This window comes from Gallus gallus, chromosome 26 (genome assembly GCF_016699485.2).
Source record: "Gallus gallus isolate bGalGal1 chromosome 26, bGalGal1.mat.broiler.GRCg7b, whole genome shotgun sequence".
NCBI lineage: Eukaryota > Metazoa > Chordata > Aves > Galliformes > Phasianidae > Gallus > Gallus gallus.
In genome coordinates this window covers 4622637-4644107 of record NC_052557.1, presented here as the reverse complement: position 1 = coordinate 4644107, position 21471 = coordinate 4622637, and the positions used below count along the sequence as shown (strand labels likewise).

Below are 21471 nucleotides of genomic sequence, written 5' to 3'. Positions count from 1 at the left end.
GGAAGAAAGCAGCACTTCATAGCCTTCCTACAAGCGAATAAAAGCATTTAGCATTGCGTTCAGTTGAAGCAGCTTTTAAAGAGGATTTCTCCCTTCACAGATGAAGGTTTGCTGGGTTTTTTGTTGAGGAAAGCAGAAAGCAAGCAGCTCGCTCCACGCAGACCCCGGGCTCCTCTGAAATGGGACACCGGGAATAGCTCCTGTCTGACGGCTCGAGTGGTCGTGAATGCCAACAGATATCCACGGCACTAAAAATACACTGAACTGCAGATTAATCTGCGTCCCCAGCAATAACAGCCAAAACCCTGGGTAATTTTGTCCTCCGGAGAAAGAGAGACAGCAGCGCAGGTACTGTGGGTGGAGATGGGTCTGAATATGTGGGGGCCTGCAGTGCTCAGTGGGCAGAGCTCCTGGGGACACAGCCTGCTGGGCTCCGCTTTGGGGCCCAACATCAGGAGGTGGTGTGCAAAGAGCTCTGCTTACAGCACGGCCTCAATGCAGCCCGATGGAACCAAGCAGGTGACGTTCTGCAAGCGCCCTCTCCATCCCACCCCGCTGACACTGGGGTGAAGCACAGCCCGGCCCTGGGAGCGGCTCTGCCAGTGGGTCCCATTGCCAGAAAGGCTTTGGAATATTAAAAAGGAAAAGGAAGATCACCATGAAAACAAATACCCATCAGCACAGCCCCGGCTCCGTTTGCTGGCACTTCGGGGCACCTCGAGGCGCTGTGCCGCACAGCCAGGCTCTGTGCACTGCACGGTGCTGCTGGGTTGGGTTGATGGCTTTTTATTTTGTTTTATTTTCTTCTATTTTGCTTTAATTAGAAAGCAAGAAATGAACTTGGCTGTTAATTTGAGGAGATCCGCGTGCCCGCAGCTCTCAGGCTGACCTGGATTCCTGGCCAGCTCCAGCACCCAACACCAGCACAGCCCGCAGGAGCGCTTTGCAAAGCCCAATTACCCCATTTCTGTCCAGTTCTTGGCCTCGTGTCTCTGAGCACCTCAAAGCATTGGCTGCAAGGAACATCCGAGTGCTCCCAGCTCTGTGTGCTCCCAGCAGGGCTCACAGCAATGGGCCCCTCAGCCACAGCACAGAGTCAGCACTGTGCCGGCAGCGATACGTTTGGCTCTTGGCACGAAACCCGGCTCTAAGCACCCCATAAATCCTGATGTGCAGAAACCCTGAGCTGTTTTATCTTGTATTTCCTTCCTTGAAAGAAAATGACGTCCATAAACTTTACGGCCAGTCCCTGTGTCCCTCATGAATAAGATGCAAAGATACACTTTGCTGCACCGAAGGATTTATTCGGCGGCTCTGCCAAGCGTGGGGTCGTGGGTGGGAGGGATGGGAGCAGAATTATCCTGGATGGAACAGCTGCAAAAGCACCCTCTCCCATGCTGGGATCTGGGCATGGGGATGCACAGCGCCCCATGGTCTGCGGCACCCACTGTACCCACAAATGGGGCGTCACCTCCCCATATCCGCACAGCTCTGGGATGCACACACTGAGCTGCCCCTTCACCAGCTCCCGAGCCCTGAAAACACTCAGCTTTTCCACCACCGTCGGTTGTTTCCAAGAAACAATTCTGCACCGATCGATTGCTTGGGCACAAATCAGAGCAATGGAAGCACCCAAACTCTATCCCAGCTCCAGGATCTGACCTGCCTGTGCCCCCCTGACCTTCCAGCCATGAATTCTGGGAGCTGTGCACACAGATCTGGCTCAGAACCTCCCCATACACCTCAGCCCCACAACACTGCCAAGCCCACTCCAGCACAGCCCCATCCAGCCTCAGCCTTGCACCAGGACCCCTCCCCCAAACCCCTTTCTGCCCCCTCCAACCCACCCTGCTCTCTCCAGCAATGCCACGAACCCTTTGGAGAACTCAAAGCCAGCCCTAAACCCTAACTCAACCCTATAGCCAACCCAATGCAAAGCAATGCATTGCAGCCAAACCCAAAGCCACAGTGCTCACTTTGCACACACCCCAACTTGCTGCCGTCCCCTCGCTCCCATCCCTTCCCACAAGCCGTGGCCATGCTTGGAGCACTTCTAACACCACTCCTGGTGCCTCCAAGTGCTTGGCCACCCCCGGTCCCCATCCCTCACCTGCTGGTCCGACCGCTGGCTCTGGGATCTCACTGCTGCTCAGTGTCGCTCGAGGATGGGAAATGAAGGAGCAGGGGGAGCCCGCGGACATTTGGGCCGTCAGCTGACACTGCAACATCTCTGGCAGCGCTCCGGTATGTCCAGCTGACAGCTGAGGCTGGGAGGGGGAGAAAACAGCCCCTGGTGTTAAAGGAAAACAAAGCCGTGGGGTGAGGTTGGGGCTGAGCGAGCCACGCGTGGGGGTGTTCGAAGCATGGCCACACTCTGTCTCCCTCGTGCAATGGCTCCAGAGGGAAATAACTGCAGCTTTATTCTGGTGCATGCAAAGAACCAATGGTGTAGGGAGCAGCATGGAGCCTGCTGTGCAGCTGGGATGGGGCTCGGTGCAAACTAACCCCGCAGCTGCTTGCTATGGGAAATGGGTTGGGATGATGCAGGGAGTGATGGGGCAAAGGAGCTGCGAGCACAGGGAGGAGGCAGCAGAATGAGCGGGGATGCTGCGGATCGAATGAGCCGATGAGCTAATGGGGCTGAGAAAGGAAGAGGTATTTTCAGGAAGGGGTGAGCTGTGCTGTGCCCAATGCAATGCAGCAGCTGAGGGAATTGGGGCGCAGCGCCCGGCCCCGCCAGCAGCCTCGTGCAGGAAACCGACACCAGGAGCAGAGTGGAAAACTCCCAGAGCATTTCCTGCCAGCACTGCGGGGACAGCGCGTGCCCCACACCGTGCACCTGCCGGGACCCAAACAGCCCTGCAGGATCCTTGCATGCCGCAGCCAACCCAGCACGTCCTGACAAGACCTGCTGCTATTCTGGGGTACATGCAGTCTGGGCACCCCGTGCTCATCCCTACCCGATCCCCCATCAGTCCCAGTGATAATTCGAGGGCAGTAACAAATCAGCGCCTGCAAGGGGGATGGCATTGGGAAGGGTGGGAAGGAACTCTGCTGCTGAGGTACCGATCAGTGGATGTGGTAATTGCCACTAATTGGAGGGGAGCAAACAGGACCGAGCCCCACTGTGCCCTGGGAGCCCTGCATGGTGCTGGCACGCACACCTCCCCTGCACAGAGCCCACCCTGCTGGATGCCATATGTATTTTTAATGCCTGCGTTAATTGCAGTGATCTCATTTTGATGTCAGGAGCACTGCAGTGGTTGCTCCACTCAAACCAGCGCAGCTCGAGGCTGCTGCATCCCAGGAGGTGCCCCCACAGCAGCAGCAGAGGCAATTACTCAGCCCCCTGTACAACACAGAGCGCGCTAAGGGGAGAGCAAGCCCACCTCGCATTAAAACTATGCTAATTAGGAACTAATTACGGGCACACAAGGATATTATTACCCTTGGCCAGCTGAAAAGCTGCAGCCTCCATCAGATGGAGATGTGATCCCAAGAGCGAATGCCCCCTACCTCAGATGGGATGCCACTATCAGCTGAACCTCACGCATTCCAGGCTTAAGGGAGGAGTGGGTTCCTTGGTAACGTCCACACTGCAGAAGGACAGATGTGACCTGGCCACCTGCTGAGTGTTTCCCTGTGTTGCTTCAGCTTGGACACTTGGAGCTGTTTTGGAGCAGCGACGTAAACAGCACGAGCCCAGCCTTAAAGGAGTGCTGTGAAGCAATGCAGGGCAGGTGCACTTCTCCATCACAGGGGAGGTCACAGAGACTGGGGGTCCTCCTGCCCATAGGAGCCAGGGGACGCAGAGACAGGGGAGGTGCAGAGCCCACACCCAGCTGGATCCCAGCCCAAGCACAAGGGCTGTTCTTGAGAAGTAGAACAAAATTACAGTGGAGATTCCAGTGCAAGCCCTGGGAGAGATTGCCTCAGATGGGGGCAGTGCCGGAGGGAGGCACCCTGGGGCAGAGCTCCCTGTCTGTGCTTCTGCTTCTCTGGTTCACGCTGATCTTTCCAGGAGAACTGGCACAGCGCCCCGGCTCTGCATCCCATAAATAAGGCTCAGCATCAGCTGTCATGTCAGCAGGAGACAAAACATTTAATGTGAAAGGCTTTAAATGGAAGCAGGAAATGAAAAGATAAAGGGCAAATTTTATTTTAGATTCCTTGTTGGTACATATTTTCCTTCCTGACAGTGAGGGGATGCGATGGCTTTATCAGCCCGCAGCTCGAGAGCCTATTTACAGAACCCTCACGCTTTGCAAGAAAGTGAGAGCGAATGCAGTTTGTAAGCAGAGCAGGGAAGGGATGAACCCACTGTGCCCCCTTCTCTGAGTGGATTGGGAGTCTGGGAAAACTGCTGGTGCCATGGAAACTATCAACACAGCCTGCAGGGAGAGAGCAGGAGCACGGCAGCAAGAGCAGCATGGAACCACCTTCCTTGCTGCCAATGGACACGAGGGAGGGCACCACACCAAGCATCCTCCAGCACGTGCCATCACACCAAACAAGATTCTTTCCTAACCTCAAATAGGTTTTGGTTGTAACTTAGCAACCTGGGTTGGGTGAAAGCACCCAGGAGGAAGGCAGGCAGTGAGAGATGGAGCCTCGCATTCCCTTTAGCTCCATACCTTAGCAACAGCTCAGTGCCAGCAAGGAGGTTGGACAAACACGGCCGCCGTGGAGGCAGCACCTCTCACTGATGGGAAACTGCCCCTCATAATCCAGACCTACACAGTGAGATTAATTAACATTTCTTCCCCCCGACAGCAGTGAGTCAGCCCTGCCCGCCGTTACACAACGATGATTCAGAGCTCTGTCGCCATCTCACGAGAGGTCTTTGAAGACGTGAAGGCTCACAGTGCACACATTGTGAGTCACTGCCGCTCAGGTGAGAGGAATTGAAAGCAGAGCCCAAGGACAACTGCCAAGGACTTGCCAGGGTTTGTCCACGTGTGCTCCGCTCACCAGGCAACCTTGGAAACCTCTGGTAAATTATCTGAAATGACTTTTAGCCTTCATCCTCGATATCAAGATCCTCCCTTTCATAGCACTGTGTGACGGCTTTGCTTGAAGAGCCTTAACCCTTGGGACAGCGGGAGGGAAATGCTGTGCAGAGACAGACACCAGCCTGGGGCTGAGGGCAGGACGGGACATCTGTCCACCCCAGCAAAGGACCCCACGCCCTCCCCACCTCTGCCATACTGACATCTGCTACTTCACATCACATCCCCAATAAAGGACCTCAGGACCACAGCCTGAGGATGCAGCAGTGCTTAGGATCTGCAGCAGCTTGGAGGAGAACCAAGACTTCATGCAGAGGCTGCTGTTACACACCCAACGCACATGAGATCTGCCTGGAAAAAACATGTGGAACTCACGATGCTCGAAGCTCCCCCAGTTACCACAGCCTTACTGCTCTGTGCCATTCCCCATTTTGAACAAACGCTTTACAAAGGACCACAGGAATACCCATCAACCTGCTGAGCTAATAATTACAGTACCCCAATCCTCAAAGCTGTCCATCTCTTCCAAACGCAGCTAAACAAGACAACTGCCTCCATGCACTCCTTAATGCCACCTATTCCCAGAACACAGATTGAATTTGCAACCCAACACTTGAGCCTGCTGGCTATTGCACTGAGATCACCGAGCGTCACAAGGATCCACGCTGTCTCATTAGGCTGCCATGCAGCCCCCATGCCACCTTCAGGGTTATACTTAGAACCCACCACCTCCCTGGAGGAGGATCTATTTGATCTGCGTGAGCAAAAGCACTTGGAACAGCCTGTGAGTCCTCAGCAGAAATAAAAGGTAACAAATCATTCGTAATAAATTTATTTTATATATTGGTTTACAGAGCTAAACTGAACAGGTAATAAACAGCACCAAGCCAAGTGAGATTTGTTCTACAAAACAAGTTTAATACAAAAACATGACTGCAATGCTCAATTCCTCACTCTGTATTTGGATGGTTAAAAAAAAAAAGTAACTCAAAACCTGCAAACAGTTAAAAAAGGCTTAATTACATAGGCACTGGTGTTTGTAAAAGCTTCTGTAACAACAGTGGAGATCTCATCACAATGTTTCAGAAGAATCAAGGCTGCCTTCGGTTGATTTCCTATTTAGTGGTAAGTGACTCGAAGGCAGTTCCTGAGTCTCCTGTCTTGTTCAAACACCTTACATGTGCGACCAAAAGCAAAATATGGGGTAGGAGTGAACTCCCCACAGAACACCTCCCGCGTGACTCACAAGGCCTCCCTGCGTTGTGCTCCTGCAGAGAGCTGCTCTCCCCACTCATCCTGGCTGAGGAGCAGCACCAGGTATGCCAGGAGCCCCTGCCACCCTTCAGCAGTGGGAGGCACAGGTGAAACACCCCACTAGAACACATTGGGGAGGGGGGGGAGAGATGCAGACTTCACCCTGGGATGTGGGCAGGGAGTCCACCTTGTGGGTGGCATCGCCAATCTGCAAACCTTGCAGGAGGGCTCTGGCTGCCATCCTAAGCCCAGCTGCCCAGCAGAGCCTGGAGGGGAAGCTCTCCGTGCAGCCAGCATCAGAGCTGAATGCAAAAATCCACATTCTACTCAAGAAGCCACTAAACCCACCGGTTACACGCAGCCCTGCTGGCTTCTCTGCAGGTTTTGTTAGCTTAGGCCAGAAATGAATTCGGTGCCCGCTGTCCCAGTGGTGTTCTGGTCAGCGGTTCGATGACACTGGGAAGAACAGATGAACAGTGTTTTTGCCCAGTCTAAGCTGCCACACCCAGGAGATATTTTCTTTGAAGAAAACAAAACGAAACAACACCCCCAAAAACAACAACAGTCCTATGCAGGACACAAAAACAAACTTAACTAACTAGATGACTGTAGATACAAAATACAATGCCTGCAGCACAGAGGACGGATCGCTGCTCCTTCTACCTGTTGTGAGGCTACAGGAACATGGATTTGGCACCCCCTGACATGCCATGCATTGTACATCTCTGCTCTGACCCACAGCACACACATTGCAGCTGCCCAGGATAAACAAGTACATTCAGCCCCAATAGACATTCCAAAGCTGCTATTTAATAGCCCATGAAGCAATCCCTTCGGCTGTGGCCACAAGAAAGCGCTTTCTGAAGCCTCCTATATCCTTCACTTCCCACCCAAATTCCCCCCACCCCCCAAGAAAACATAAAGCACAGAGTCTGCAGACTTAAAAAGTGGAACAGGATCACAAATGTTCTCCTCCACACCCCCAACCCAGCCCAAGGCACGTCAGACTGCCCTCCCTCTATGACTACCTTTGCCTGATTTTCCTTTTTTCCTATTTTTTCCCCCCCATTTTTGAAGGGTGAAGTGGACACAAATATTCTCCCTGCTGGCAAGCAGCAAGTGCTCTCATCGCTATCTCTGTACTGCTAAAAAACAAACGCTAACAAAACACATCTTCACTGCCACCCTAACGTTTCCATGGGAAATGTCAATCTCCTTTAAACACGTTCCATGACGGATGTTGCCTCCAGTTGGCTTTTGCAGAATGGAGGTCAAATTTTAAGAACCATTGTCAGAGAGATCTCAGCTCCTTCAATATTTAAGTATGCATTTTTTTTTTTTTTCCTTTTTAACAAGTTGCTTTAGGCTTGCTTGCCTACAGAAGCTAGATATCTGCTGGAAGGTTAACTTTGGTGTGATTCTAGCTTCCCACCAGCTCAAGCCCATCTTCTTTCTAAGCCAACATTATTGCCCTGATTTTTTTTTTTGTTTGTAGTACGTAAGATTTTCAGAAAGAAGAGCAAACAGATACGTGCAATCCCCAACCCAATAAGGTTAGGACTGTGACCTGCTCTTTCCCACCACCAGAGAAGGGACTGTTCCCTTGCAGAGGTCCTTTTCAACAGTTGCTCTGTTTCTGCTCCTCTTTAGTGTTCTGAATCTGAGACATAAGATGGCTGAGTCCATCTCCATACGAGCATATCCTCTCCTGCTACTCTGTGCGACTCTGTCTGAATCCGTGACTCATTTGAGGCCAGAAACTCCACAGCTCTGTTCCAGACCCGCTTCATTTTTTTCCTGCAAAAAAGAGAAATGAAAAGAAAAATAATTATATTCTCAAAGTGCCTTCCTGCTTACAGCAACTGTAGCTGTTGATCAAGTCAGTGCCAGCTTCCTGTGCAGACCGTAAAGGAGATTAAACCAGAATTCTAGTTGAGAGGTGATTTCAAGCCCAGGACATGAAAGCACAAATTCTATCAGTGGGGAAGAGGAGACCCTCTGGCAGCACAAACAATTGATGACTGCCCTGAATTTCAAGCCCGATTCATATTGCAGAGGGATTCCATCAGCAAACTGCCCCCACCTTCCAAGCATACATGGATCTCTCAGACAAGGGAGCACAATGTGGAGTTCCATCCAGTTTTGCATCAGTCTAGTAATTATAGGCACCACACACAGGTATCAGTTAAAAACAGCTGAAATAACTCCTGGTTGTATTGTGACTGATAAAGTGGGAGGATGTTTAGGACTGCAGCATGTATAGTGCTCTGTGCTGTCTGGAGAACAAAGCAGCTGAGTCTAAGCAAAATGTAAGAAAAAAAAAAAAAACAAACAAACCCATTCTTGCAAAGATGAAGCAAGTGGTACACAAAGCATCACAACCCAGGCTGCAGCCCTCCTGCCCCACCACCTGTGGAGGAACTATCTCAACCATGCTTCCGTTCTGAAAATGCATCAGAACCGGACAGCTCGCTGTTGCTCCCATTCAGAGCTGCCTCATGTGAACAGGAAACTTTGCAGACAGACAGTGTACAAAATCACTTTGGAAGAGCCTCCCCAAAACCCCATTCAGCTCATGGGAAGGTTTGTTCTGAGAAGTGCAGCACCTTCCTGGAGAACAAGGCATGATGGCTGAGAAACAGGATAGCATCCTACATAGATTAGATGAAGGAGAAAAAAAAAAAAAGATGCTCCAGGCCCAGGAAAAACAAAATCCAATTACTGTGTGATAGAACAGTGACAATACACCAGTGTGACTGCAAAAAATATCAGCCCCAGGACTGTCACATTAATCTGCAGCAGGTTAATATATAGCCTGGGATTTATCAACATCTTTTATGAAGTGAAAGGCCAGACAGACTCTTCTTGCTTCCCATCAATTGTCTGCTCGTGGTCTGTCACCCAGTAACTATGGTTTTGAGTTGAGTTGAGTAATACCACGCTGACAACACTCCTTAAGGAACAAAGCTCACCTGCTCTGAGGAGGGATGAGGCTGTCCCGAACGTGGAGAATGCCCACATAGGGGTAACGCTCCAAGTTCCGTTCCCATTCCTTATAGTGGTCCTGGACAACAGCTGGAGGGCAGAAGGGAAAAACAAGGAGAGATTTCAACACTGCAGAGAGGAGAAGCGTGCTACTTGGGTTTACAGAAATACTGGACTCTACCTATGATCTTCTTCACCATATCGTACATGGCTTGCTCCTCTTCCTCCATCTTCCGCCAGCGATACCGAAGGAAGATTAGGATCCCCCACAGAGTTACCAGACCTAGAGGAACAAAAACAAACAGAATTCAACAGTGACATAACATGTACCTCTTCAATGCTAGCAGGTTTCTTTTTCACACCTCTCTGGAGGCAGCTTTCCTCCTCCCTGCTACCCAGGCCTGCTTGGAACTCACTCCAAGCAGTAGATTTTGTTCACCACAAGAGCTGCACTGCACTAAACTGCTGGTACTGACAACACCTGCAGCAGAAGAGCATGAGTGCACGTGAGGAGAGGTGGTCAGAAGGCCTCATCACAGACTCCCCGAAAAAAACCTCAGCATGACCACGGGGCTCTAATTCTCTAAATCCCAGAGCTATCTCTTTGCTAGAGGCCTCCCCGACAATAATCACTTAGGAAGACTGTCAAGCTCCACTGCTCTGCAGATAGCTACTTGATAAGGAGATAAAGCCTGGGGCTCCAGTGCCAGCCTAGAATTCAGGAGATCTAAATTGAAGGTTTAGCACTGACAAATGTCCCTGTTACGACATGAGCTAACTTTAGCATCTCAGTCTCTACAATAAACATAACTATCCCCTTTCACCCTCACCTCGTCTGGCTAGATTATAAACTCCTCCAGCTAGCACTGATCTCTCATTATCACCTCGCTCAGTAAGACCTCTGTCTCAGCTGGGGCGTGACAGACTCTTCCCATAAAACCTATAATACTTGAAACGCTACAAGTCATTACAGGAGAGTCCAGAAGACTTTGTAGTTTAATGCAAGAAAAGAAAGAATAAATGAATCTTTTAGGTAGGTTAACATACTTATTTTGCAGACCGCAGTAATGGGTACTTGAGGAATACTCAGAGAGCTAATCAGCTTGCTGATTTAAGGTAAGTGTTAAGCACTCAGCACAAGAGCAGGTCTACAGGTCTCTTTCTGCTGCCAGAAAAAGGTTAATTAGAAATTAACACGCTGGCAGATTTATTTCACCTCTGCTGGTAGTTTCATATGGCTGGAAAAATACGTGGGTGCATGCATGTTCATCTGTACAGCCAGCAAGGGGAGAAGTCGATTAGAAACACTGACAACTTACACCAGAAAAACAGGAAAAGGTTCATGACAGCAGTGATCACTGCCCGACGGAAACGGCAGCTGAGACCCATCTGAGGATGGGCTGATTCAAGACAGACCACCTCTTCCACTCTGGTAACCGGTTCGGAGAGGTCTTTGCCTTTCAACCTGATGGGAAGAAGCAGAAAATCTTCACTGAAGAATGCAGACGCTCCATCTGCAGTCTTTAATCAAGGGAGGGAGAGGAAACAGACTGCAGATGCAGTAACTCGTTCTATATGCCACATAGAAAATACACCAACATCTTTGCACCTCCTCTTTCCAGAACACTGTGGGTCTGGCTGCTTAGCAAGGACTGGATATGGCTTTAGAAAAGGCAGCAGGGCTGGAACTCCCACTGGTAAACTGAAATCTCCTTCTGCAGACTCTTTGACAGTACCTCTCAGCGTGCAGAAGATTAAACTTTAAATTGGATTCCCACCTCCCAGCACAGAGAAATGGAAATGTTTACTGAGTCACTCATCAGCAATTGCAGAGAGAGCAGTTGAGGGAGACTGCAAATGTCCACGGAGGTTGTGCTGTTTTCCTCAGTACAGATGAGCATAAACAGTTTAGCTAGAAAAGTGACAACACATCAACTGTATCTGCAGTGAGAGATGGACACACCCTCAGAAAGCATTCACAGCAAAATCGATAACACATCCTCCTGCAAAATCACTTGTACACACCTGCTGTGCTAGCCCAGATGCTTTTAACTCACTTTTCTATACAGATCTGCACTGATGTGGTTTCCTTATTAGATCCTCTAAGCCAACAGTCATCAAGCAATCCTAGTGAGAGCCATCAGATTCAGTGCAATTAGACCAAAGGGCATTTCATTTTTTTAAGCTAATTCATTCCAGGTTTGCAATGAATGACTTATTAGACAATGATGTTTTCTCAATTTATTAGTGCGGATCTCACCAAGTGCTGACAGCTTGTATTTGGTTCCTGGATTCTACAGCAGCAGCACACAGCTGTTTCCTACCCCTCGTCTTACTGAGGATCCACATTCCATACTTCAAACACGCAGCAGAATCACTGAGCACAGAGCTCATTTCCAGTTCTGCACTCTCAGATTGGCACCCAGAATGCCCATCTCATGTAGCATTTGCTGGAAATGCCACCCTCAGGTTGGTAAGCATGCTGAACACTCATCCTGCACACCAACCAGACTTCATGAAAGTAGATCCAGTTGGCAAACAGCCCATAAAACTGCTAATTATGAAAATAATAAAAAAAAGGCATATGTTCTATTACAAGGCTCCTGACACAAGCACTGCTCCTGTACAAAAAAATATAGATTTGAAAACTCTGGATCCCATCCCAAAAGCAAATCCAAACCTGCCAATAGGAAAACAGTGTCTTGTCCTGGGAATTTGCCACACACCAAGAATCAAAGTAGTAGGCACTCTCTGATCATTCAGCCACAGCAGCAGCTGCAGAATTCTTTTCAGGACAAGAAATCAAGCAGTAGCAATCCACACAAACTATGCCCATGAAGCTCTAGCATTACTACTGTTGCAATTCATTTAATCAGAGATACATTTTATTTATGCAATATTATGCAATATTATACAATTTATGCAATATTAAAATGCAAACAAATGTTAGGCTTCAGAGTTAACATGGAGTGGAGGCAGCTGACACTTCCCAGAGGCAGATAATTATGTCTGTGGAAACCGCATAACAGCCTCTCATTAGATTATGGCCTGAACATGGTATTTTTCACCTGAAGAAACCAGCACTTGTGCCATTCCACATTTACTGAAGCAACTGGCAGCCAAGAAACCCAAGACAAAAAGCACCACTGGTGACTGACCAAGCTCCCATGCAGTCACAGTCTGTTGGCTTTGACACGTACTGTGCATTCTGCTGGAAAGAGAACTGACACTAAAGAAAAGATAGCATTCAGCAGTCTGTTTTCCTCCCCTCCTCACAGACTTACTTGCCCCAAGGGATCCCAGGGCATGGGGGCTGTTACCTACTGAAGAGAACACTCTGCTCACCTGTATAACCCAATCCCTTTGCTGGAAGGGTACAGCTTCACACAATACAAAAGCTCTGCTTTCACAGAATCACAGAATGGCCAGGGTTGGAAGGGATCTCAAGGATCATGAACCTCCAACCCCCCTGCCGGGCAGGACCACCAACCTCCCCATTTACTAGACCAGGTTGCCCAGGGCCCCATTCAACCTGGCCTTGAACACCCCCAGGGACAGGGCATCCACAACCTCTCTGGGCAGCCCGTTCCAGCACCTCAATGGTAAAGAACTTCCTCCTGGTAAAGAACTTCCCCCTAACATCCAACCTAAATCTTCCCTCTTTCAACTTAAAACCGTTCCCCCTTGTCCTGCTGTTATCTACCCTTTCAAAGAGTTTACTCCCTTCCTGTTTATAGGCTCCCTTCAGGTACTGAAAGGCTGCAATTCACTAAGAGTATCAAATAAAAGAGTCATCTAGGGAACACTGAGTACACAGGCAAGTTTAACAAGTGAACTGCCCACCCAAGACCATGGGCAAGACACCAGAACCACCACTAAGCCCTGCAGTAAGCACAACGTAACAGATAACAGGCACAACGTCAGACTTTCACTTCATCTGCAAAACAGCGTGCTCTTGAACACGATGTCCCTCATTGCAAGAGTTGGGAAACACACTGAGAATGAATGTCAGCAGTTGCCAATCTGTTTTAAGACCATACGTTTTATTTGGAAGCTCGCCTAGGAAGCACTGACAAAGCGAGTCTCTGATTATCTTCTGAATCTAATGAAGCTTTTTGTGCACACCACACAGGATGTCAAATTACACATCAGCCAACACCGAGAAAGATCATTTTGGAACAGCAGGCTTCCACTTACCATATTCCTAAATCCTTGTTACTGTTCAGTATCCAGCTCAGGGCAGCTTCAAACTTCTGTGGGGAACCACCAGTTATATTCTGTAAGAAGAATCCAATAGAATGTCAGTCTCCCACTTATTTAAAATATTTAATAACGTTATTTCATAACAGTTATGAGAGAACTTATTCTATGCAGTCTGTCCCTAGGTTAATTCTTATCATAATTCTGCAAACCAGAGGGAGGAAAACTAAATCTGAAGGTCGGTCTGGACTGAAATCTTCTGACTATGGTAGATGATGCGTGAAGCACTCTGTAAAATAACACTCTCCCAGACTGTTAAGACTAACCACTAAATACAACATAATCTTACTGACAGTTTACCATGAAAGAAATGGAATGCTAGATCAAAACAGTCTGTCTTCTGACACTTTGGGGTATAGAAAGATTTTTCTTCTGCCCAGGCCCCAAACTGGGGAAATTTCTGGTTTCACAAGACTGATGACCATGGCAAAACAACAAACCATTAAGTTAGATTTACAGGGCCTGAATCAGAGATGCAGGGGAAGATTATTTTCAAATGAACTGCTGAGAACAGGGCTGGCCAAAGGGGAAACCAGAGGTATATGGGAAAGAATCAGAACAGGATGAAGAAGTAAAACAGATGGTAAATTGCTTTAGTATCTATTATTATTTATTGCTTGTAAGAGACTAAGCACTACGTTACAACAATAGCTGCTCAGAGCCTACTCACCACCACGTAGTCCCTTGCTTCACTAACCCAAATGCATTTGCTTTTTAGATTCTCAGGGTTTCCGCACTCAAAATTACCTGGTTAAAAAAAAAAAAGTCAAACAGAAATAACATTTAGGAAAAAAAAAACCCTTGACAGTTCAAAAATACACTCAACTGTCTAGAAATGCTATCCTTTAAACCCAGCTACAGCTCTGGGCAAAACTACTGCAAGTTGAGATTTATACAGTAGGCACATTAAGATTATGACTATTAATAAAGTGCTCAGCCACTGGATATAGGTTGGGAAAGGGCAAGAAAACCTCATGCTTCAGTGTGTGAGCTACTCAACAAAGAAAGAGGGGGAAAAATACTATTTCTCTTTCACAGAATACATATTCACCTCTCTGACATAACAGCTGGCAGAGGGGCTTTCCACTAAGCAACTGAGATTGCAGTGTTGAAGCGTGATGGACACAAAATGCTTCTAAGAAGCCTATATCCCAGCTCTACCCTCTGCCCAGGCAGAGGAATACTGGCCAGGAACTCAGGCTTCTAAATCATCCTTCTCAAAGCTGACCAAACAAATGTGCTGAGAGACCACACAAAATGGGTACTTGAAGCTTTAGAAATCCTGTGAAACTCAAGAATCCAAAGGATTCAAAAGTGTTGAGGTCTGAGATCTAGAAAATGGAACTTAGGCACTTTTATGATTAACATTACTATGCATCTTGCTGAAAGAAAAGTTGTCACTTGTCTGCTCAACTGCTGCTAGAGCAGCTTTCTCAGTCAAAAAACACTGGTTATGGATCGGATTGGCACACATGTAGTACAGAGTGTCCAACTCCTGCACTGGGTTGGCTCCTCAGCTACGTGAGCCTGCCCTGCTCAGCACAGAAAACTTAAAAGAAATCCCATAATCCGCTGTCACATTTCAGCAGAGAGCTGACAATTTCTTAAGTCGCTCCGACTCCATCTCTAAGAACACAATGATTTACACTTAACTGGCTCTGAGCATCTTGAAGACAATTTCAAGATGCTGTTACAAAAGAATCACAAAGCTGAGATTTGTACCTCAAGTTCCCAATATATCAAGTGCAAAGAAGGACCACTCCACAAGAGCATGGTGATACAAGCACATTAGCTAAGCACTACTGAGTTTAAAAATAAATACACCTTTTTCTGTTTTTCTGTTACCTGACTTTCTCAGAGCTCTTTGAGTGGAACTGACTGTTCCATAAACCCCTCTCTTCAAATTAAGGTTAAAAATGTCCAGATAGCTGAGAGAGTGCTTTACAATGACAAATGGAACTTACCAGCTTGTATGGACAAGTAGTTATACAACTCATGCAGCATGTTCATCACAACATCCTTCTGTTTGGCTCTGCAGAACTGAAAGTCAGAAACAGGTAACACACATGAACAGACTGACAGCTATGGGGCAGCAGTCAGACTAGCCAGAAACATCACAGAGAAATGCCAGCAGTGGGGTTTTGGCTCAGCTATGCATCACTAGCTCAAACTGAACACACCTGCAGCAGAGCTGCAGCAGAGCTATGGTTTCTGAGGCCAAGTGGAGCTGGCACATCATGTGAAAGTGCCACTGAGTCCCCCAATTCACACTGCACCACCAGACATCCCCTCAGACAGGCTGCATCCATCAGCTCTGTGTCCCCCAGGTGTCACAGGGGACCAACCATAACTCTGAATCCAACATGAAATTTTCCAAGCAATGCACCACGGTAAAAAAAATTATAGGGCTATGCAAACCCTTTACAAGGGAGTTGAGGAAATGAGCTGGATTAAATCCTGCATCGCTAAAGCTGAACACAGGTAGAGCCTCTTCAGCAAATCGTTATCACTTCTGTTACAACTATTAAAGAAATTGATTCACATAAATGGGAATTTAAAGTTTTATCTTTCGGAGTCTTATACACAATCCTAACTTAATCGAGCTCATTAATTCCAACTCATCAAATCACAGAGATAAAACTAATAATTTCACAGTGATATGATACTGGTGGAAGCTTCCCAAAATAATTGCTCTTCTGTGAGAATCCCATCCAAAATATTTAAAGATAAATAAATATATGCTTACATCATCTGTTCTTTTGTCACAATCCACAGGCAAGAGATTAACTATGGGAGAGAAAGAGAGTTAGTTGGCTGCACAACAAAGCTTTGATCAAGAAAATAATTATTATTACTATAATTTTTTTAAAGACTCTACTTTCAAGTCTGATTCTGCTATTCATAAACCTACTCTACACAATACCTTGCCATGCAAACAGAACGTTCAAAGCACTGCCTTGGTAGGCAGCACTGGAAGCAAAAGAAACAAAACTGGTTTCATACCAGACTTCAAATGACGAACTCTGTTCAGCTAGAAAGTAAAAATTGTGGCCCAAATGTTTAAACAGCTTAAGTAGATGGCAGCAGATGGAAATTTGCACTGGTCTTTCTTAAAATACCAATTCACCTGAAATACCATGACAATAACAAGGATTTAAATCAAGTCTCTGCAGGGCAAACACAAGGGATATACTTCAACTGGAACTGTTAGCTTCACAGATTGTGTCCTCTGGTTTAACAGCTGCCTCTGGCCCCAGCAACTGGATATGGGCTGGCCACAGGTCATACATCTACATGCAGTGTGCCCAACTTAAGGACCAGCACCTTCCAACTCAAACCTCTTCTTTCAGTTCAAAGTCATGAAGTGGCATTATTTCCATCTGCTCTAGCTGGGAAATCTGCTTCAAAAGCAACATGGTGATGGGAAGCCCTTTTCCATTTGTCACTGAAGCTCTGCCACACTTGATGTACAGAAGTACCAATTCAAACTCTGTTCTTCTCCTGCAGCCAGCACAGAGGCCATCAAAGGGCTGTGCTTTGCAGAGGCTAATGTTAAAACACGCAACAGCTACGCAGGTGTTATATTACACAAAGAATAACCATAAAACACCTCCTTGGCCTGGCTAGAACATCAGTCTCCATAAAAAACAGGGTTTTGAAGAACTGAAGGCAAAAGTAAGAATAAAAAAGAGCACACACTTGACTTATTTCCAGTGATGAACAAGACATCCCAAAGGCAAGAGGAGAGGGAAATGGAGATGTCAAGTGAGAGGATGATATATCTGATACTGATGGAAGTGATAAAGGGAAATCAGAAAATAAAAGCAAATAAAGTTGAAAAAACATGATTAAACCAGTACACGTACAGTTCTCCTCTGTCTGGTCAAGCCAGCCTGACCCAATCATCTTCACCATGAGGATGCCCAGAAAAATCAGCAGCAGCACCAAGCTGGCAAAGCAAAGGAACTGGGAGAGGTAGTACTCGAGGCCTTTGCGCTTTCCTTCCACCTGCTGCCTGGGGGCTGATCGCAGGAGCTGAGTGCGGGGTGTCACCACTGCAGCCGACGCGTCCCACCGGCTGCCTGAGGCCAGTCTTGTGTCACTCACAGCCCTCCATGGCAGCCGTCGGGTCAATCCCTCTCCCCAGCTGCTGGATTTCGGCTCTCTGTCTGCCTCCCTTCGAATACTGGACGCCAGGTTCTCCTCTCCCCTCTCAAATGGGTAACTCAACCCACTACGTCCTGCTGTGGTTCCCCAATGGGTGCTGGGTGCCACCTTGCTCTCCCGTCCCCACCAGCTGTTGGAGAAAAGCCCCTTCCTTTCTGCCTTCCTTTCCCCTGCTGTCTCCCACTGTGCTGGGGAGTTCTGCCCTGCAGTCCGCCCCACTGATGAGTCCCAATGGCTCCTGGCTGTCAGGCCTCCGCTTTCATCACTGGAAAAGGGTGTGGAGCTGAGCCTTCCACTTTTGCCTGCGGATGTACCCCAAGAGGACATGGAGCTCAGCCCCCCCACCCCATCCATGGACGTCCCTATCCCAGCCCTAGCACTGAGCCCCTCACCTCTATCTATAGATGTCTTCCAATGGGACACGCTCGGCCCCCCAGAGCCATCCAGAGACGGCCTCAGCCCACTGCTGAGCCCCTCACTCCCCTCTGTAGATGTGTTCCACTCAAAGGAGCTCGAGTACCAAAAGCCATCATCCCGCGATGGGCCCGTCTCAGCCCTGAGCCCCCCGCTCCTCTCCAGGGATGAGCTCCACGAGGACGGCGTGCTCAGCCCCCGGAGCCCATCCCGGGACATCCCCCCCTCGTTCCTACCGCCGAGCCCCCCGCTGCGCCCAGGGGGAGACCCTCGTGGGTCTCCCCAGGACAGCCTGCCTCCCTCAGCGGCCTCCCAGCGGGACACGGGCGCTCGTCCTCTTTCCTCCTCCTCGTCCTCCTCCATCTCGTCCTCCTCCATCTCATCCTCATCCTCCTCCTCTCTGTCGCGGGCGGCCCTGCCGGGGCTGAGGCTGAAGCCGAGGCGCGGCCGCGAGGGTGAGGCCTGCTGCGGCCTGCCGGAGCTGCGGCCCGGGCTGGGCGGAGCGCCGCGGCCCCTGCGCTTTGCCGCCGCCACCTCAGCCCGCAGGCAGCTTAGCTTCTTGATGTAGACCTTGCGGGTGGTCTCGGTGATGGGCCCGGGTCGGTAGCCCAGGGCCAGCAGCTCCTTCCGGAGCTCCGCGTCTGTCAGCTCCGCCATGGCCGCAGCGCTGACGCCAGGCCTATCCGGAAGTACTCTGTAAAGAGGGAAGGGCGATCGCCATCTTGAGGAGGACCGGCAGCACCCTTCTGGCGGCCATCTTGAGAAGGGCGCACACGCCCCCCCCTCCGGCCGGCGCCGTGTTTATACGGGAAATGCAGGGCGGGCGCCATATTCGGAAGGTCGAGTGAATACGCCGACATCTTGCGAAGACAGGGTTGGTGGCTCCGCCATGTTGGGGAGGTCGAGACCCTCTCGGAGCGTGTATGGCTCTGAGCAGAAGCTGCTGCTCACCTCGGGAGTGAGAGAAATGCAGAAAGTGAAGTGCAAAAGCAGCCTCAGCAGGGAGCCACACGACTCAGGAGCAAGCAGGGAGCCGAGCTGCTCTGCTCACTCCAAGCTATAGTGATTTCTGGCACTCCTGGGGACATCTATGAGGAGAACGAAGTGTTTTTCCCTGCCAGCTGCCACCCCTCACATCCCTCTCCTTGCTGCCAAGTGAGCGGCCCTGGGCTGGCACTGCGCTGTGGGCTGGGCGGGATCGGAGCTGGGCCTGGGGAGATCTGTGAGAAGGATCTTCCTTACAGACCCGCAGCCTAAAAAGCCAAAACCAAATGTCAACTCGAAAATTTATTTTGGCACGGCCGTGATGTACAGTAATTGCTTTTTTTTTTTTTTTTTTTTTTTTTTTTCCCCTTTCTCCCGCCTGTAAAGAAAATAATGAGAGCGGCTGGAATACTGTGGCTTAATATCGGGCTTTAATTAAAGATAATGAAAAAGTGGTGATGGATGCATGCAGGCACATCGCACGTCGCCATCTCCATGATGGACGGACGATGCCGACCCCGTGAGGCTGTGCCAGAGCAACGTGTGGTCGCCCACAAGAGCAGTGAGGGCATCCTTAAGGACTGACTGCCTTCAACACAAGGCAAATCACCCAGGCTTCGTTCCCCCTTTCCTTCTTTTCACGCTCGCTTTGCTGTCACGGCCTTCTCAGTCAGGGCAGCAGTCAGGGCTCGCCTCGGTCTTCCTGATTTATGCCGGAAAGCAGCAACAAGATACTGAGATTTGTTAATCTGGTTAGCAACAACAAACGTACCCTTAGGAGAGGCCAGGCGTGCTCAGTTCTGATGGAAGTGTGAATGTGCGAAGCTGAGCCTGCCCTGCTCGCTATCTGGGAAGCACAACTGACAGCTAATAGTGTGGAGTGGTGTTGAATGCAAATACAGAAGTAGAGTACGCTCTTAGTAGAAGTTTCTGTAAACTCACAGCTTTCAGACAGTTTGGAGAAGCTCTGCCTATGCTCTTCTTGCTTAGGAGAAAAGGAATAACAACAAAAAGGAAAAAAAAAAGAAAGAAAGAAAAAAGAAGAAATAAATAAAAAGGATTCTCCTCAACTTCTTTTGCTTCCAGAGGTCAGGGAAGCTGCACCAAGACAGAGTTTGTCCCAGCAGCCCCACTGCGTGACCTTCATTGCGGAGAACATTGGGAGTGGGGTTTGAGGGCTGGAGGATTGCAGAAAAGCTGTGATTCCTTTGCAGGAGGGAGGTTGGCAGCTGGAACGGATTGTGGAGAGAAATCTACTGCCTTCTCACTTCCTCCCTAGCAAGACAAGCCTAGGGAGCATCACTGCCTTCCCTGAAGGATTATCATGGAGAAGAAAGCAGAAAGCCTCTCAGAGATGACAGAGCCCACAGTCCCATGGAAAAGCATCTTTTTGTTCCCATTAGCTTTCCCTCAGTGCTGATGTTGAGGCTGATGGCAGAGCTTCTGCTTTGTGCAGAAGGGGCATCATCCACGCAGCCCTGGGCAGCAACAAAAGCTGCCAGGTGAGCACAGCTCTGCTGATGCCACAGATGGGCTGTGATGCTCAGAGATCCTTGGCTGTGGAAAGCCAGTTCCCAGCCCACGGCTGGAATATCTTGGCTGTAAATAGCCTGAGATGGCTGTGGGAAGATGGGACAGTGAAGAGGGGACAGCCTCCACCTTCTCTGCTAGCCCGGAAGCTGCCTTAGGCCTGCTGGCAGTGACTCAGCTATCATATGGGAAGAGCAGGCGTGCTGTGCTGTCTGCTTCTCCTTCCTAAAGTACTAAGGCAGGACTGGTGTATGCGAAGGGGTAGAAATAGCTCTGCACAAGGTGTCTGAAGAGGGGAGCAGGCTGCATCCTCCAAAAAGCATGGCAGCAGATGTACCTTCCCATCCCTGATGGTGGGGCTGCTGGAGAAACCACCATCCCACCCCCACTGCTTACCCCCTGGCATTTGGCCGACAGTCCTGCATATGTCACTGGGGGAAGTGTCAAATCTTACTTGAGAGCCGACTGTGCTGATTTAACACCCTGTCACTCACAGCTGCTGCACAGGTGTGACCCAAGAACACCGATTCTTGTCCCCTGATCATATGTCATATCCTCAGCCTGCTGAGCCTCTTATTAGGTTAGAAAGTTGGTGCTACTTTCAGTCTTTTCTATCTTCTTCCACCTCCTCCTCCTTTCCTGCCTCTCTCCCTCAGTTGTTCAGTAACTCATCCTACCATGAAACTATTTCTCAGTTTTTGAGCAGCAAGATCTTCCTCATCTACTTGCAGGCATGGACTTCATTACTGCTGGCCGAGCTGCACCGGAGCAGCCTGCTAGAGCACTGGGTGTACACATGCATCCTGTAACTCAGAGCCTTTTTTGCTTGTTAACCAAAGAAGTTGCCCTGACTGCAGCAGTCACGCCT

The 21471-nt window shown here is 49.1% G+C and overlaps 1 protein-coding gene and 1 long non-coding RNA gene across 2 annotated transcripts; one reads left to right on the top strand and one right to left on the bottom strand.

The window, feature by feature from the left end:
• The first annotated feature begins 1703 nt into the window (after positions 1-1703).
• Positions 1704-7787, top strand: LOC121107635. The gene is made up of 2 exons (XR_005841916.2): positions 1704-2244; positions 4774-7787. It is a non-coding gene; the product is annotated as an uncharacterized LOC121107635 (long non-coding RNA).
• LEMD2 (LEM domain containing 2) lies at positions 5826-18764 on the bottom strand. Its single transcript, XM_418032.7, has 9 exons — positions 17375-18764; positions 16255-16295; positions 15473-15548; positions 14179-14255; positions 13446-13525; positions 10568-10713; positions 9430-9531; positions 9236-9338; positions 5826-8060 (listed from the first exon to the last, which is right to left on the bottom strand). Exons 1-9 carry the CDS (start codon positions 18744-18746, stop codon positions 7910-7912), a joined length of 2148 nt encoding a protein of 715 aa, XP_418032.3. The 5' UTR covers positions 18747-18764; the 3' UTR covers positions 5826-7909.
• Between the last annotated feature and the right edge of the window lie 2707 nt (positions 18765-21471).